This window comes from Betta splendens, chromosome 22 (genome assembly GCF_900634795.4).
Source record: "Betta splendens chromosome 22, fBetSpl5.4, whole genome shotgun sequence".
Lineage (NCBI taxonomy): Eukaryota > Metazoa > Chordata > Actinopteri > Anabantiformes > Osphronemidae > Betta > Betta splendens.
Genome location: NC_040900.2, coordinates 3,357,705 through 3,376,368, shown reverse-complemented (window position 1 = coordinate 3,376,368; position 18,664 = coordinate 3,357,705). Strand labels below are relative to the sequence as shown.

At 49.0% G+C, this 18,664-nt stretch overlaps 2 protein-coding genes and 1 long non-coding RNA gene across 3 annotated transcripts; 2 read left to right on the top strand and 1 right to left on the bottom strand.

The window, feature by feature from the left end:
- Nucleotides 1-68: 68 nt before the first annotated feature.
- Nucleotides 69-5,675, top strand: six4a (SIX homeobox 4a). Its single transcript, XM_029140123.2, has 3 exons — nucleotides 69-802; nucleotides 2,271-2,962; nucleotides 3,578-5,675. The coding sequence occupies exons 1-3, from the start codon at nucleotides 69-71 to the stop codon at nucleotides 4,183-4,185; spliced, it is 2,034 nt and encodes a 677-aa protein (XP_028995956.1). The 3' UTR covers nucleotides 4,186-5,675.
- Nucleotides 5,676-10,822: 5,147 nt separating this feature from the next.
- Nucleotides 10,823-12,904, top strand: LOC114849078 (homeobox protein six1b). The gene is made up of 2 exons (XM_029140124.3): nucleotides 10,823-11,676; nucleotides 12,228-12,904. The coding sequence occupies exons 1-2, from the start codon at nucleotides 11,117-11,119 to the stop codon at nucleotides 12,520-12,522; spliced, it is 855 nt and encodes a 284-aa protein (XP_028995957.1). The 5' UTR covers nucleotides 10,823-11,116; the 3' UTR covers nucleotides 12,523-12,904.
- Nucleotides 12,905-13,303: 399 nt separating this feature from the next.
- On the bottom strand, nucleotides 13,304-15,742 carry LOC129603583 (uncharacterized). The gene is made up of 2 exons (XR_008693634.1): nucleotides 14,868-15,742; nucleotides 13,304-13,633 (listed from the first exon to the last, which is right to left on the bottom strand). It is a non-coding gene; the product is annotated as an uncharacterized LOC129603583 (long non-coding RNA).
- Between the last annotated feature and the right edge of the window lie 2,922 nt (nucleotides 15,743-18,664).

The window sequence follows — 18,664 nt, the reverse complement described above, 5'->3', positions numbered from 1 at the left end:
GCATGGCGAGGTGGTAACCTGATCGAGCTGGGAGGAGTGACTTTATCAGGGAAGGCTTGGACAAGAAAATGTCTTCTTCTTCTGCCGGAGAAGTCACAACAGCGAATGACATCAAGAGAGAAAATGTGAAGGAGGCGGATGAACGGGAGTGCATCAAGCTTGTGGCGCAGGACGCGGCGGAGTTGCCCATGGAGCGCGCGGCTCCCAACGCCGACGCGGTGCGCACGGAGCTGCTGGTGAGCGCCGCGTCCTCGCTGGCGTTCTCCCCGGAGCAAGTGGCGTGCGTGTGCGAGGCTCTGCAGCAGGGAGGCAACGTGGACCGGCTGGCCAGGTTCCTGTGGTCGCTGCCCCAGAGTGACCTGCTGCGCGGCAACGAGAGCATCCTGAAAGCCCAAGCCCTCGTCGCGTTCCACCAAGCTCGCTACCAGGAGCTGTACAGTATATTGGAGAACCACAGTTTCAGTCCGTCCAACCACACCTTCCTGCAGGATCTGTGGTACAAAGCCCGCTACACCGAGGCGGAGAAGGCGCGGGGCAGACCCCTGGGCGCCGTGGACAAGTACCGGATCCGGAGAAAGTACCCTCTGCCCAGGACTATCTGGGACGGCGAGGAGACCGTGTATTGTTTCAAGGAGAGGTCGCGGAACGCGCTGAAGGATTTGTACAATCAGAACCGGTACCCCTCTCCTGCCGAGAAACGGAATCTCGCCAAGATCACAGGACTCTCCTTGACGCAGGTCAGCAACTGGTTTAAAAACAGAAGACAGCGGGACAGAAACCCGTCCGAGGTTCAGTCCAAAAGGTAAGAGACCACAAGGAACCAATAACGCAAATTTCTAAAGGAGCCAAAGTACCGAAATGTTCCCCCGAGCGTTTGTGCGTAAAGTCCACATTCAAATTTTATTTTATTTAAACAAAGCATTTATACGTCGTTTTACTACGGTTTGTTCCTAATGTATAACCATTCACACGCACGTATTTTATTGTTTCCCCTTGACTTAAACGTAAGGTTTGACAGTGCGACTCCTTTATTGGCTTTGATATAAACAAAAAGAATGCGTAAAAGAGTTTAGAGCACGCTTTTAATGTTTTGAAATATGAAGCGGTTGCCGTTCAGATCCGGTTTCAGGTGTGCTGGTGCTAAAGGGCATGGAAACCATAAGCAACTAAATAACATAGTGACTTCCACACTCCACTGCCTCGTCTGTCAGACACGACGAGTGCATGACTTTGATGGAACAAAGGCAACAAAGGTGACTTGAAAAGATACTTTAATTTCCTCTCTTCACGGGGACGTGTGCGCGCGCGCCTGTGCACGAACCCATACACACGCATGTCCCCAGCGCGTGCCCCCTAGCAAACTACATAAATCACTTTTATGAACACACTTTTTTTTTATTCCAAACGCACCAACAGATCTCCGAGCTTCCATCAGCGCCCGCGTTTCGTTTCATTTCACAAATCCTCCAAACAAACAGACTGAACTTTATCTTTCATGTTTCCCCCTGTGAACAAAGCTGACGCACACCTGGTGTAGGTGACCTCTCTCTCTCTCTCTCGCTCTCTCGCTCGCCCGCTCTCCTCTCTCTCTCTCTTTCACACACACAACCTTTAAATTCTTATTTAATTCCATTTGGTTTACTCATATTATTATATTTTTCTTATTTTGTTTGAAGTGGAGGAATGGGGGGGGGTCTAGATGTTCGAGTGTTTGTGTGTAGTTTGAGCGCTGGGGGGCGGGGGGGGGGGGTACAGCTGTTTTAACCAATCAATTTAAAATGCTAAACAAAACACAGCAACCACATATATTTTCCATTTTGCCAATAAAACGAAGACGTTTACATTCATAACTTAAGGAGCGACATAAACCGCTGGGCCCGTTTGTTCCTTCCTGCCACCAGCGCTGGCGTTTTGTCCCACCGGGTTTTATTGCGCCAAATGGTTGCACGGTTGTTGACGTTAGTTGCCTGTTGTCAGTGCCGCTCTCCATGAGGCCGGAGAGGGCTGCGCATTCACAAACGCAGCCTGCGCTTCAAAGCGGTGTAATAACACAGCAACAAATGTGACTGTGCTGCGGGTCACAGACAAGATGTGGGTGGAAAGGACGTAAACGCCACTACACTGTAAACCCCATCAGCCTAAATACACCCAGGGGAAATAATCATTTTTATTTTCCACCATTTTGGTTTTTAAGCTTATAGAAGTAATTTATACCAACAATTTCTTATTTTTCTTCATTATGTGACAAACAATATTCCCCCTTTTCACAGTGAATCTGACGGAAACCACAGCACAGAGGACGAGTCCAGTAAAGGCCAGGAGGAGCTGTCACCCCGGCCCCTCTCCAACTCCTCAGATGGGCCCATCACTCACGGGATTCCCGCCGGGCCTCTGGACACTGGAGTGGTTATCCAGCAAATCGGGGACATCAAGGCGCTGCCCGGGTCCGGCGGCGGCAGCCTCTACAATGGCAGCTTAGTGGCCACTAACACCTCCTCGGGCGTGTTTCACAACGGCGGCTCCTCGTACCTTCATTCGCCCGGGAACATCCTTTTCAACGGGCTCAACCTGGGCATCCAGCCCCTGGCCTTCAACTCGCTGAGGCCCACCGGGGGGGTGCTGATGGGGGGCTCTGGGGTGGACCTGCCGATGCCGACGGGGCAGGAGAAGGGACTGGGCGGGTCCGCGGAGGACCCCGGCCTGCAGTACGCCGCCTACGCCGGCTGTGTGAACGGAGCAGAGGTGAAGCTGGAAGGTGTTCACACTATGGCCGCTCAAAACGGGGGCTCGTCCGTACTGACATTCAGCTCGTCGTCAGGTCCGCTGCAGCTAGGCGGCTACGGCCTGGTCCCGGTACCGAGCGGAGTCGCCGATGGTGACGGCGCCTCGCTGCTCGGCGGTGACGTGGGGCTGCCCCCTCTGCAGCTGTCGTCCGTCTCATCTGCCTCAACGATCACACAAGGTGGGTCCAGGCAGGAGCTTTTCAATCTCATTTAAGGATGTAGCTTAAGCGATGCTGGCTGCACGTACTACCTGCACATCCACCCATAACATCAGAGCCGCCGGTGGTAAAAAATGCTGATCCTGCACAGAGCTAAAGAAACAGCGACGGGCCACACGCACGGGGGAGGTGTGGTCCTCAGAAACCCCCAAGGGTGAACACAAACAAGTTCTGAAGTCTCCATCACTCATCAGCCCTACGCTCTTGATCCGCAGGGTGGAACAATGGGGGGGGGGTGCCTCAGGCCATCGGAGGCCGTCAAACACACAAACAGGGAATTAGCCATTACAGCACTTTCTTTGACAGAAAGCAGAGAATCTACAGCAGACTGAATAATATGGAAAAAGGGAAAATTGCAGCTTGCTGCCGACCTGCTGCTCAGTCTCTGGGGCAACGCGGGGTTGAACTAACAGAGCTCAGAGTGTGTGAGATACACAACAGCAATGCTAAGGCCAAGGCCTGCTGTAAGTAAGATGAATAACGACGTGGGGATCCAGCCGGGGGAACGGCATCTAGTGCAGCCGGACGGGAGGTAGAGATACTGTAGGTATTGATTTATTGTTGTTTTCACCACAGGTACTTTGCCTCTGAACAATGTAGCAGCGAGCTCCTCGAGTGACGACTCGTTCGAGCAGCAGGACAAACTGACCATGACGTCGCTGCACCACAGCACGGTCCTCTACAGCATGAGCAACGCTGGCCAGCCGTGCATCAAGAAGGAGCCCCTGGAAGGGGGCGTCTACGCCTCATATCACCACGGCCTCCACCTGGACCCCAGCGGCCAGATGAGCTACTCCGCCCCCAGCGCCGAGGAGGTTTCCTCCAGCCAAGGCCCCGCCTCCACCACGGAGGCCGCTGCCGCCAGCTCGTCCAGCCCCGAGCCGGAGGTCTACACCACGCTCACCATCAGCACGCCCCTGATGGCCCACGCGGACCCCGGCAGGCACCACCTCCAGGCCGCCGAGTACCTGGCGGGCCACGACGCCCGGGGGCCGCCGTCCTCGCACATGATGGGCTCCGGCATGAGCAACAGCTACATGGGCCTGTCGGAGAGCAAGGCGGAGGGCGCGGGCGGCGTGAGCGAGATGGTGCGCGCCATGTGCGGGGAGATGGAGGCCGTGGAGGGGAAGGAGCTAGCCAAACTACAGACAGTGCAGATGGATGAGGACATGGCTAACCTTTAACCTCACCTCCACCCAAGCGGCGACACGGTGAACCTTTTAACTTTGTGTGTGCGTGCGTGTGTGTGTGTGTGTGTGTTTTTTTTTTACAATTCATTTCCTCTACATGTTAAATTATTTGCGTTCATGTGACTTTTTACAATGCACTCCACTCACAGAGGATGGGTTATATCAGTCCACCATTAAAAATAGAAAATGGCGACATTTCAAAAGGGAGCGAGCGGCCACGAGGTGAAACGCTGCGACTGTTACGCGCTAAAAGCAGACGTCGCTGCATGCGCTGGAGCCGTGTCTAAATGTGCATTTTTATAGACAACACCTGCTACTTCCTGATGAGTGGACTTGATCTGCGGGAGCAGGTGCTGGAATGCCTGGAGTCATGTGACCGGGATGTTCCTCCAAACTAAATGCGTCATCTGGGTCAAACCAAAAAGGTCATTGGGCGGCGGGGGGGTGGTGGTGGTGGGGGGGGCAGTTCGACGGCAACGGTTTCACTGCAGGACTGCACACATGCAGAGGTACAGACAGGAAGCTGCCGATTTGTGCTTCACGTCTCACCAAAACAAAGCGTGAGGAGAACGAGAGTCCAGACTAACGTGCCTTTCTGTTACACAACGGGCCGCTTTGGCATTTGCACTATTTTAATGACATTATGAGGTTTCAAGCGGCCTTCGGGTTGGAGGCTTCTCAAGAAACGCTGCACACTGTTATTCAGCGGCGAGCCCTGTTTGATCCCCATCAGCGACCATCACGTGTCGACGGCGCTGCAGCTCGTAGTGCGTTGCCTAGATGTGATGATGCTGCACTACGTTGTTTTAGTTTTGATGTGTCTCTCTGAATGTCAGTAACCATGAATGCTATTTTTGGATAAAGCATCGACAGTGTGTATGCTTCCGAAGCTTCTGAGGAGAAAAGAGGCAGATGTTAGAAGTCAAGGGGACGAACCATGTTTTTTTTTATAGATCCACCCATAAAATGGAAAAGGATGGTTTTTGTTCCTCTTTGCATGGCGTCATAATGTTTTTGACACTAGTGCCTTTCGCTTGTGTTTCGTGAATGTCATGGAGGGCCGGCTCGGCCGTGGCCCCGTGGTCGTGATTTGCCACCACAGCTGCCGACATCGCTGGCACCCGGGCGGGGGGGTGCGGGCCCCGCTCGTCGAGCTGCTGTTTCTCACCAGGAGCCCGGTTCCTCGCGGTCACACGCCAGCGTTATAGCAGATTTTGAGATTTGAGCTTCGCCGCCAAGTCACGCCGTGCACATCAGTCCGCCCCAGTTCATACGGCTGGAACAATAAAGAGTTCATCCCGTCAGTGCAAGTGGACTTTAAAGGGAGAAACCTCAGTGCTTTAATGTCAGAAACCAAACCAAGTCACGGGCAAACTGTCATTTTTTACCTTAGTTTGAATTATAAGTTTGTTATGTGAAATTATGTGAATGTATTTTTCTAAATCTCCATACTGCAATAAAAGTTTATATTTATAAAAACATAATACTGACAGTCTTTTCTTTAGCATTTAGCATTTAGCTTTACTATTAAAAACAGGGGAATTAACTTTTAAATGTCTGAGGAGTTGACATGTCTCTAACAAATGTAAGATTGTGACAGACACAAAGCAAATGTCCCTCCCTCATTTAGAAGCGCTGCAGAAATGGGTGGGGGTCGCGGGGAGCGGCATGCAATAATCCAGCGAGCCTGGTGCTGCTCTCTGCAGACCTGCAGTGATCGTTTGCACATGCCAGACAACCTGGAGTTCATTAGCCCTCCTTTTCTCATCTCAGCCCCTGTAATTCAAATAAACAGCAATGGGATTTCCAAAGGTAACGCTCCGTTTGGGTGGGGGGTCTGCAGCTCCCCACAGCTTGGTCCAGACCAGCGGTCTTCCTGGGGCTCCAGCAACCCCCCCACAGCCCCCAGCCTCACCATGTGGAAGAATGAACCTGAGGGGCTGTCCCTTACAGACACTGAGCCTCTATCCAGGGAAGATTTTCAACTCCTTGTGTGGCTTGTGGGGATTTTCTGGGAATTCATGAATTTCTCCTCAAGACGTGTTCCGTGTGCCGGCACCCAACCAGAGACCAAGGGGAGATAAGCTGGAGACAACGTTTGACAAATGGATGAACAGCGGGGGATTTGATTTGATTCACAGCGTCTGGGGTGGATTATAGGCGCTGTCCTCTCAGCGGACCTTGGATGGGAGCGTTATATACGATCTGAGCGGCGACCTACATAAACAGAGGTTGTTTGTCCGTGCTCACTGTTGAGGCACAGAAGCGGAGAGGGAAAAAAAACGGGAGCGAGGAGCGGGAAAGGGAGGGAGTGACAGGGTACCGGGATAAGGTTACCTGTGCACAGGTGACCTCGTCGCCATGGGCAGTGGATTAGCTGATTGTTAGGTATCAGGTAACCCCTCCTGTAATATTGAAGAGGGTGAAAACAGCTTTGTTGGAGCCCAGAACAATGTCCCATTGGCAGCAGAAGCCCGCGGTCTGTGGATCTCACGCGGAGGGGGCCGCACAAAGCACCGCTCCTGGAGATTAGACAGGAAAGGAGCACAGCTGCACCTTATAACACAGACTGGACACAGTCAGTCTCTGAATTCAGATTTTTTCTAGGGTTTAGATATTTTTATTTATGCTGACATCATGTCTAAATAGAAGAGAGTGAATTTTGGCCATAGTTTCGAGCACGCAGTGTAAAACATGTAGTAAAGAAGAGGGAACTCCCCCAGAACTCTGCCATTATTAAAAACACTGACCTCTGATCTTTCAGATGGTTTCAAAGCTGACATTTAATGCGGTGCAGCAGACTGCAAGCCATATGTAACATGACCTGAGGAGCACGGTACTCCGCTGCTCCACGTCCCACTAATGAGAGGGCAGGGGTCAGCGGGTACCAGCCTGCTCTCACAGACCCACCACTACTGGCCAAGGAGCTGCCGCTCGGTGCTGGCGGAGGCTCTGGGGCTGTGGAACGGTGGCGGTTGTGCAACGCTGGGGAAAAATACATGTCCTCAACCTCGGAGGCTTCTCCTTCGGCTCCTCGGCCGCCGCTTGGCAGAGATGCCGGTATGTGCACATGTCTGCTCCATCATCGATGTGAATCACCCATTGGTTCTGGGGCTGCAGCAGCAGGAGACGCACGTCATCAGAGTGTTGTGTATTTGTGCAAACACACACGTACACACACCGAGGCAGCATCCTGTCCACCACAGAGGTCCAACCAGTGAGAAAAACAAAAACAGGAGCAGAACAGACGACACCTGACAAACACACACACACACACACACACACACACACACACACACACACACACACACACGCACACACGCACACACACACACACACACACGCACACACGCACACACACACACGCACTGCAGTGTGACCTGCTATAATCGCATCGCCATGGCGCCCCCTCCCTGCCAGCGGACACACAGGTAGCGGCACGTCACGTCTGAACGTGTTTGTCCGCGCGCCTGCTTTGTTTACACGCGTCAGCCCTGCAGGAAAAATAATATTAACAATTTCCCTAAACCAAATGTCTTCATCTACGCGCTCGGGGCGTGTTTACCGAGCGGAGCACTGTAAAAGCCGGGGCCGTAATTGCATATTTGCGAAGGTGGTCCTCTGAGGAAATGCGTAATGATTTTGATGGGAGGGGGCGCTAACCCCAGAGCACTTGTATCAGGTCTAATTTTCCAACATGACAGGAAACTTTGTTAAGCTGATAATTGCAGCTCCAATTTCATTTAACTCACTCATGTCAACAGTTGTGTTTTGTTTTGAGAGAAGGAGCTGCTTTCTTTCCACGGGCTTCTCACTGAACGGGCCGCTTTACCTCTTAATTAAAGACACGTTTCGGACGTATTAAATTAACCGGAAACTCACAGACAATCACAAACTGATGATTAGACAAATTAATTTGTCAGTAAATATGTTTAATTTAAAAATGAGTAACTTTTTTGTATCATATTTAACCATTTTAGAAACATAAATAGTCAAAGTAAAACAGCTCAATTTCTACATAAATTATTTTTAATTTTACCTTCAGGTATTTTTGGCAGAGTCACCAAAATAAACCAGGAAAAATTTAATTTGGAAATGTGACACTTTTCACTTAAATCGAACAGTGTCGCCTTTGTTCCAGCTGAAATAGCGCTTTAGATGTAGATAGAGTGAAAACCATCTGTTCAATGAGCCAGTGCTCGTTTCGATTTTCCTCCAGATTTTCAAAAAAACCCTTCAGTAGGAAACTCGGGCTTTTTGATGGTGACATCTTTATGAAGTGTTTTCTTGTGCTTCAGCTTCACCATTTTCTTTCTCCCGCTCTCTCAACGCTATATTTCATGTCTTTTAGTTAAAAGCGTGTGAAGCGAAAATCAAACAAAGTGGTAGATGCTGCTTTTTATCTGCAGGTTCGTTCATGAGTTGATATTCGCGTCTCAATTACCCTCGGGGAGCGAAATGACCCTGTAAGTGGCCCGCGATGAGTTTGGTCTATTTCACATTAGCAGTTAAATCGAAAAAGGCCAAACGCTTTGAACACATTCTGACTCAGTTCAAAGTTTACGGAAAAGCAGTGACTAAAACTCGGGAAATCCAGCATATTTAGACGTCGGCGTGGCTGTAGTGGTTTGTGGGGGCCGCGGTGGACGCCGGGAGCTCGACTCTGTCAGGACAAATCTGTGGAACGCACGAGGCATCCCCGCTCCTGCCAGGCGCACGTGGATAGAAGCTAATGCGTGATAACCTCAGCGCTGCCGGACTCGTCGGGGAATGGGCAGCTCGGCACCGGCCGCGGCGGAGGCGGAGGCGGAGGCGGAGAGCCCACATCTTGAAATAATCTCGCCCCCCGGGCTGCTCGGGTTAAAGGAGGAGGCGCGGCGCAATGTGGTAGAGATATTAGAGAAACCCGAGAGCTGCTCATCAGACAGCTCATTTACTGAAGCACCGAGGTTTTACACAGCTAGACCCCGAGCTAAAGTGGTCTGAGAGCCTGCGTGTCCACAAAGCACGGACCTTCATCCATCAGGAGCTGCGGATGCAGGCGATGGAAAATATCACCATTATAACCAGTGGTGCCTATAAACGATGAAAACATGAAGGTTAGGTTGGTATTAAGCCAGTTAATTATTATAATAGGGCGATAAATGCACATAATAACGTGACAGGGATGTCCCTATGTGATATTTCACATCTGAACTTTAAAAAAATAAATGATTTATGGCCAGACCTGGAATTATGTGTCTGAATTAAAATGATCTGAGGCTGTTCACATCTAATCTTATGGTAAATGACAAATAATAGTGAGGACATTCAGACCAGATTGTTCTGTACATTTTGTGTATCTGCCATAAACATCTTCAGTATTTATAATAAAAATAAAATACCAAATGAGTCAAAAAACGTTTTCCAAAACGCATTATTGGATTTGTTTTGAGTAAAATATTTTTTAGTCTAGGTTTGTGCTTTAATATCTCGACAGGGAGTTTAGTTTCAAGGTCTGCAGATAAAGAAACGTGATCCATACGGCTCAACCCAACAACTGCACCACCAAGAACCAGTACCACAGAGAACTCATTTACTAATGGATTGGTTTAGTGTTTCACCCCACAGAAAACACTGGAGCCACTGCGGTGCCCGTCTAATCCTTGAAATATAAATGCAGACTACAGGCTGGAAGGGCCTCTTCAAAAACACGAGACGACCTAGGAAATACACACAAAACTGCAAATAAATAGACTGTTTACATTCCTAGAATAATATTCATTCTACTTTATGTCAAAGATATTTGCAGAACCAGAGCGGAGATAATTCCGATCTCGAGGAAGAGGAAGTTTCACATCAGCCTCTTTCTGTCTTTCACGTTTCTCTCTCTCTCTCTCACACACACACACACACACACACACACACACACACACACACACACACACACACACACACACACACACACACACACACACAGTGACCCATAACAAGTTTGGCAGGTCCTTCAAATAAATGGCGTGGACCAAACAATCTCTTATTAAATTCAATTATATCACCTCATAAATGTCTTTTGTAATTATTAGGCTATAAAATTTGGATTCAAAGACATGTTTTATATTAGTTGACTCTTAATTGAATCTGATTGTGACTGAGGCTCATGAGTCAATGAGCTGTGACGGTGGTGTACATAAAAGGTGTGAGACGAAACAACAACAAAATAAACTGAAACCAATTATTTGGCGTTTTTATATTAAACATTTGTGAAACTCTCCGTATTCTCAATATAAAGTTACTCTTAACACGTGCATCCGCGTTTCAATCTTTAACAGCGCATAAACATTCTGTCCCAAATAAAAAGCTCGTCGTTTTGTGGCTTCGCCTTCCACTGACAATGGTTACCGATCAGCTGTGCAGATGCAGCGTGTGGTTTTCCCACGTGGCGAGGCCATATAGCCGCCATTAGGAAAGACATATATTCGGACCGTGTTATTAAGGCTTTTTAAGAGGTCTGTAATAATTGATTAGTGTTTAGGTGCTGCTCTGCTCCCTCAGCTGAAGCGGGAGAGGGACTGTGGGGGCGGGAGGTGGGAGCGCTCCTATTTCAGCCCCTGACGCACAGCCTCTGGGGAGGAAACGGAGCTGCAAACGCAGTCCTGCTCTGCCGTGCAGCGTGCGGGGCAGAGGGAGAGCCAATCACCGAAACGCACGGGCTCCCTTTAAGCCTGACATATCTCCAACAGGAACAAATTGTCCCAACAATCAACATCCCGATCTGCTGCGCGCATCAGGGGCTGCAGTGGAGCGGACGGTCTTGGGGCCCGTGCTGCGCGGACGAATTGATTTTGGATTGCGTCGCGAACAGAAGCTTTGCACGCGCGCAGAACACAGGGCCGTTGCCGCCGTGGATACCACCTCTTTGGGCTGAGGACTGAGCTCGGACACCATGTCGATACTACCGTCCTTCGGCTTTACGCAGGAGCAAGTGGCGTGCGTCTGCGAGGTGCTGCAGCAGGGAGGCAACCTGGAGCGCCTCGGCCGCTTCCTGTGGTCGCTGCCCGCGTGCGACCACCTCCACAAGAACGAGAGCGTCCTCAAGGCGAAGGCGGTGGTCGCGTTCCACCGGGGCAACTTCAGGGAGCTCTACAAGATCCTGGAGAGCCACCAGTTCTCGCCGCACAACCACCCGAAGCTGCAGCAGCTGTGGCTCAAGGCGCACTACGTGGAGGCGGAGAAGCTGCGCGGCCGGCCGCTCGGGGCCGTGGGGAAGTACCGCGTGCGCAGGAAATTCCCACTGCCGCGCACGATATGGGACGGCGAGGAGACCAGTTACTGCTTCAAGGAGAAGTCACGGGGGGTGCTGCGGGAGTGGTACACGCACAACCCGTACCCGTCCCCGCGGGAGAAGCGGGAGTTGGCCGAGGCCACGGGACTGACCACGACGCAGGTCAGCAACTGGTTCAAGAACCGACGGCAGCGGGACCGAGCGGCGGAGGCGAAGGAGAGGTGCGTCGAACTGCGGGCGCCGCGGGTTTTATGCGCGAGCTGTTGACGAGGCAGCTCCAGAAAACGCGTGGAGCCAAATGTAGTGGTCAGGAAACAAGAGAGCGTTGGAGAGACGGGGGTGAACGGTTCACTTTTTACAATTTGACGTATTAGCGCTTTGACAACAGCGAGGGCTGCTGCTAAAAATCAAAGATTTGTCTGAAATACCCGAATCCTCCTGGAGCGTCAGTCTAAAATGTTAGAATTCAGTAACAAAAATATTATTAGGCTGAAAGGATACACAATAATAAACACACGTGCGTAATATAATTAAGCTGGATACGTGTGTGAGAGTTCACATATTGACCAAGACACGTGATTTAGAAGAGTTGTGTTGTGATGTAAAAAACTACATTTTAACATCATACACGTAACATTGTGTTTTCTTCAATACAAGCGTGTCACGTCTCATATTCAAGGCTGCGTGTTCTGTTATTTTAAAGGTGCTTTCCACAACCTTACATGTTCGCTGGCCGGTTATTCTAATATTTTCCCCCTGTTGTCGTTTCCAGAGAGAACAGTGAAAACAGCAACGCAGGCGGTAACAAACAGAACCAGCTGTCCCCACTGGACGGAGGGAAGTCTCTCATGTCCAGCTCAGAGGACGAATTTTCTCCGCCTCAGAGTCCCGACCAGAACTCTGCGCTTTTGCTCCAGGGCAACATGAGCCACCCTGGGGCCTCCGCTTACCCCATGTCCGGCCTGGGGGCCCCACAGACGGTGCACGGCATGCACGGACACCCGCATCAACTGCAGGATTCCTTGTTGGGACCTCTAACCTCCAGTCTTGTGGATTTGGGCTCTTAAAGAGGCTTCCAAATTATTCTATTTTACAAAAGACCAGGAAACAAGGAGACTGATAAGTGTATCAGATTGAGTACATGTATGAAATAACACTATAGTAGCCTACCTTATAATAAAGACTGACTTGTCTGTCGTTAAATTTGGTTTAGAACAAAATGACTTCACGCGCTTGACCTGTTTCTCCCTCGGACGGGAGGTTTCCTTCCCTCCTGCACCAACGGGACCTTTCTGAGACTCTTAACTCGACGAGACACTTCAACTGGACTGCCCATGCTTAATTTATGATATTTTGTTAAGAATTATAGCAAGCTCCTGCGACGGAAACTAAGAGGTAACATTTTCATTAGACTCATGGTAATTAGTTTCCAATAAAACAAAACTAATACTTTTGTCTCTGTGTTATTTGTGTATTTAGACGAAAAAATAGCCCGTAGAAATTTTCGCGCAGTCGCAATTCTGCCCCTAAATCTAAACAAAGCACACGAATCGGCAGAATATCCCAGATACTTGTTATTAATTATTGCAAATTGGAGGAAAGGTGGACATTTACTTTTATCATACATTGTTGGTGTTGTCATCTTCGTCATTATTTTTGCCTGCTATTAGAGGGCGTGCGTCCGTAGACGTGAGTAAAAGACGCAAAAATAGCAAAGAGCCCCAAACCTCAGTTTCAGGGTTGTGGACTTCTATTAGAGCATTTGGAGTCATCAGAGCAGAGATTAAAGCCAGCTCCGCGGCTTTAAACAATACTAATGCTAATTCAAAACATCATACAAACACAGAGTCATGAAGGGAACTTTAATTATATAAATGTGAGTCAACATCAGCAGCTGTCAGTCAGGAGGCTGTTGTGTACACACGCGCCAGCTTTGTTTCCTCTGAAACGCGGGTCTGAACACGTTTGGCTGAAGGAGGAAGAGGGTTTTTCTCGTTTTCGTCATTTTTACCAAGGAGTGCTGCGGATCATTTGCTTTTTGTTGCCGTGTTTTCTTTGCTCTCTGCGAGAGTTTGTTCTGTCGGTTCTGGGCCATGGGAAAGAGACACTACTCAGCCTGTACCAGCCCTGGATTTTATGACAAAGGAAATCCCACATGGAAAAATAGTTGAAAGTTCACTGCTTGATGAGACAGACGACAAAACAAAACAAAACAAAACAAAACAAAACAAAACAAAACAAAACAAAACAAAACAAAACAAAACAAAACAAAACAAAACAAAACAAAACAAAACAAAACAAAACAAAACAGTTAATAATAATAATAATAATAATAATAATAATAATAATAATAATAATAATACATTCTGGTGGTCTGAGAACAGGAATCTGGTGAGGACAGCTCCCTTGTCCACCCCCCTCCCCATTCTCTCTCTTTGGGCTCATGTCAGGGTAAATTGTTTTGAGCAGAGAGCACCGAGGATTTCCTGAGCATAATCTGAAACAGTCGCTGCTAGCATTACTGCCTGATTGCGAAGATTGCAGGGCTGCAGGGCTGCAGGGCCCTGGCTTCAGTGGAGGGGACCTTGAGCTATTCTACATCCCAGAGGCCTCCCCTCTGCCTCCCCCTTCACTCTCTCAGGTCTACTGAAAACACTGGGTCTGTGCTCCCCATCCATCACATACAGCTTTCCATATGCTTGTTCCTGAGTGATGTGTCTGTCTGGCTGTCCTCAGCAGACCCTCAATTACAACTTGGTTAGTGTTTCTACTGTTTAATTTTTTTTTGCCTCAATCAGTGGTCAGACACACAGTCAGTAACCTGCTATGCTAAATTAGCAGCACCTCACAATTAGAGAAGCCTGTTACATGTAAAAACCTGCTAGAGTTTTGGAAGCAAAATGTGTTTCAAGCAGATCAGAGAATGACCCCTAACAATAACTAATGTTTTATTACTGGTGCAAAACTATCAGCTACTGTAGTTATTTAAGGTCAGTTTTGTATGTAAAATATAACTTTCACGCTGTACCCACGCTGTCAGACAAAGCCACAGAAAGTCATATTTTAAAGAGCAAAAGCAGCAGACAAATACCTCAGAACTGTGGTTGGACGTCTTAAGCATTTGTCTGCTTCATATATTTAGGACTAACTAAAAATTATTTCAAATATTGTTTTTTGTAATATAATTATGAATGATATTATTAGTGATGTTTTGTGGAATTTATTATTATTTACATCATCATTTAATAATTTTTTAAAGTGCTTTCTCACCTAAGACTCCCCAGCACACCGTCCTCATACCTTCAGCACAGCTCCTGTATCATCTCTTAGCACAGCACATATCTCACACCCTTGGCGCACTCACAAATTAACAAACAGGTGATCACAAAGCCACCAAAGTGACTCCTCATACCTGCTAATCTAACGACAGCGTGTCCAGCAGGAAGCAGACACAGCGAGGATTAAACAGACTCTGCGCCACAGGACGGAGGGAGGCCAGAGTCGAGTTCAGGATGTGCAAGGGGCTAAAAATCAATCGGAAACTCTGGCAGTGCTTTTTAATCCCTCGCTTCCGAATCCGGATGGACAACGTCTGCATTCATGAACCCGCGTGCTGCATCGGCCACGCTGTGCCGTGCAGCCTCCCCCTCGTCAGCCGCACAACAAGTGCAAGTGGGGAGCGGAGGGCAGTCTGCAGACGGGGCGACAAAGGCTGGAGGTAGCGTCAGAGCAGCACAGGCCGGTGCCAGGAACAACAGCTGCTGATGGCAAACAGTCCGAGTCATCAAGGGGGCATTTCATTTGTCATAGCTATAAGTGGCAGTGGCTCTAAATCAACAGCAGGAAGGGCCCTGACGTGTGCAAATAAACATGGAGAGGAGCCTGCATGGGTCTGCGCTGGGTTAGTGTTTTCTCTGGCGTTAGGCTCGGTGCACATCTCCTATAAGGACCGAACCCAAAAGAGTGGGAGACTCTCGGCTGAGTTGCCTCCACACGGTCTGCTGCCTGCAGGTAGCTTTACCCTGCGAGGCATCCGGGTGGGAGACGGTCCCAGGTATCCATGACCACATGAGGGGTGTGTGTCAGTAAGAGGTGGGGTGTGTGGGGGGGTAGGAGCGGTGGCGGGCAGGCGGGTGATGAGGGACAAAAGGATCTTTTCAGGTCTGCGTTGGTGGGGCGGGAGGTTGGGGGGTGTGGTGGTGGTGGTGGTGGTGTTGGGGGGAGGGAGGGGGGAAGAGATTTTCTTACCAATGATGCATGGATCTGACAATGTTCCTGCCTGGCCGTTCCCTGAGGCAGATGCAGGCTGCGTGTGTGTGTGTGTGTGTGTGTGTGTGTGTGTGTGAGAGAGAGAAAGAAACTAACAACTGCAGTAAAACTCAAAACATTTTCTGAATGACAGTGGCAGAAACCTCCTATGTTTCTATACCATGACAGATCAGAGAGGTTTCACCGGTCTGCCTTAAAAAATGTAAATTATTCCGATGGAGAAGCCAAAGATAAGAATAGGAAGCCGTCAGGAAGCTCCTATGCGACAGAGCTGAAAGAAATATTTATCTTCTTCTTCCAGTCAGATGAGTGATGGATGAGCCAGGGTTCAGACGCACGGAGGAGGAGGAGACGGTACCAACGATCCCTGACTATTAGGGTGTTAAATAGCACGCTGTGTGTCAAATGAAGGACGGCGTCATACACGTTACCTGAGAGACGGGGAAACGTCTGATACATTACAAAAAGCGAAGACGGGGGACAAGACAAGACGAGTGTGTAATGTCTACAATGGACCTGCGTTAAAAACAAACGTAGCCAGAAGGCGGCGGCTCAGATGACGAACTCCTCCCGGGACAAAAACCCAGCTCTGGTTGCTGAGAATCAGATATCTATATTTTTGGAGCTGGGAGAGAAAAGTGATAGTTGCATTAGTCTCATGTTTTTGATCAGGAAAGTGTCTCATCAGTCTGGGAAGTTTTGCGGATTTAAGTCATTGCTATTATAATAGCTATTATCAGTTTTGTTGTGTTATCGACTGTAGAACATGCACATGTATCTACTGTATTGGTGACATTGGACTGAAAGGTAAGGAAGGCACAGTAAGTGAACATAGGGAGAAATACCAGCTTCACAGGCGCCATTTTATACATAAGGAATATAATGTATATGTATAAGGAAGTAAAAGTACAGAAGCAAATGAGCAAATCTGAAAAAGTTTAAAGTTTAAATTTAAAAGTGGACTGTGCAGTGTTTGAAGGATAAGAATGATGTTACTAGTGTATAGAAAAAAACAACATCTGAGCTTCCTTCTTTATGATCTTCATATGTTGTTAATGCTGAGACTATACAATTGAATATTTACAATTCATATATAATTTCTGGTTGCTGTTTGGGGTCAACTCCATAAACTGCATCCTGCTGCTGTAAACACTCACCAGGACTTATTCACCTCTTGCTGAGCACAGTCTCCAACAAACGCATTATTTACAGTGATGCTTTCCAAAAACATTAGTATCCAGCTGTTACAGGAACGAACCAGGCCTCCAATAAAGCAACAGTGTTTGTGAATTATAGATAATTTATAAATAATTCACATCATCTGTAGGAAGGAATTGTCTTAGTTCCATGAACGTGTTGTTGAAAAACAAAAACAAATTCACGTGCAGATGTAATATTTTCACATGGTTATTTTACAGTAGAGAGCCAAACATAACCAGGACCATAATGACCTGGTTTAGTATCATATTCTAGGCAATTTTTCATCACAGAATAAATAATTGATATTTCTGCAGACTGTTGCTGCTCATTGTTCTACTTTAATGTCAGTCCAAAAAAGATTAATGAGTCTAAACAGAGACACATCACTGCTGTGGGCTCAAGGGCTTTCTGGGGAGGGTGGTGGTGTGTGTGTGTGTGTGTGTGTGTGTGTGTGTGTGTGTGGGGGGGGGGGGGGGGGGGGGGGGGGGGGGGCAGACACAACAAGAGGAAACGGTATGGATATGGGATAATGAAATCTGCCTCACACTCTGGAGGGGCATCACCTCACCTATCCCGGGGCTCACAAATAGCTCAAGTAACCAGCCCCCCCCCCCCACTTCACACCCCCACTGGTTCCAAACCACACCACAGCGAGCCCGCACCAGAACCCTGCAGCCATGTGCAGCCTGGGCTGTACGTGTTTGCCAACGCTGGAGTGACAGCGGCCTGAATCTGAGCTGCCATCTTGCTCCCCCTCGCCCTTCATCTTCATACTGCAGAGCAGGATAAAATAACCTTCTTGGTTCCACGCAGCAGAAAAAAAGGAAAGAAAGAAAGAAAAACACTCAGGAAATGAAAGTTGTAACACGATCCTCTGTGTGCCAAACGTCTCCCTGAGCTGGGACAAAAGGCCCAGAGAAAAGCTGCTGGGCCTATTTTAGTCTGTGTGACAGAGGAACACGGAGGGTGGAGGTGGAGGAGGGAGAGCAGAGACGGGGGAATCATTCCGATAAGAGAGGAGTTCGAAATCAGGATGAACTGAAATTACAGAACGAGCGAAGGAAGCGGCCGGAGAGCTGCGGCGACGAGCGGCTCTGAGCTCAGGGCTCCTGCAGCCCCACAGCCCTTAATATGCATGCACCAAGCAAAATAAACTTCCCATTCCGGCCCTGCAGTACGTTTCCCAGCAGGCCTCTCCAGGGGAAAAGCCCTCATGCCTTCACCGCTGCTCATGCAAACGCGTCCACGCTGAGGGCAGAGAAGCCACGAGACAACTATCGATGATGCGCCAGGTACGAAGACACAGCAAACCTCCAGCTTCTGGTGCCGCTGGGCGCCCGTGCGCGCGGCCGAGCACCAGATCGCCCCGCAGGCTCCCCTCTCTGCTCACGGGTGTATTTGCAGCATGGTGTCAGCGGCTGGCGGTAATTACCAGGCTCTGTGTGAGTTAGTGCCACACCAGCGTGCCACCGGCTCTGGAATGCCAGCTAAGCTCTGTTATTAGGCCCGGAGCTGCCGCTGCACAGCAGGCGCTACTGCAGCAGATGCAGCATCTAGGTCTGCAGCCATCAGGGGAAATCAGGTGGATGACGTGTGCAGGTAAGAGAACATATAGGCACAAAACAGCTGTGGTCTCGCTACACCTTCACCGCGGCTGAATTGGGCGCAGTTGAAATTCCCTGGAGTCTCTTACACGTTAAAGAAGTGACACAGAAAATAAGAAACCTCTGATCGTGTTCC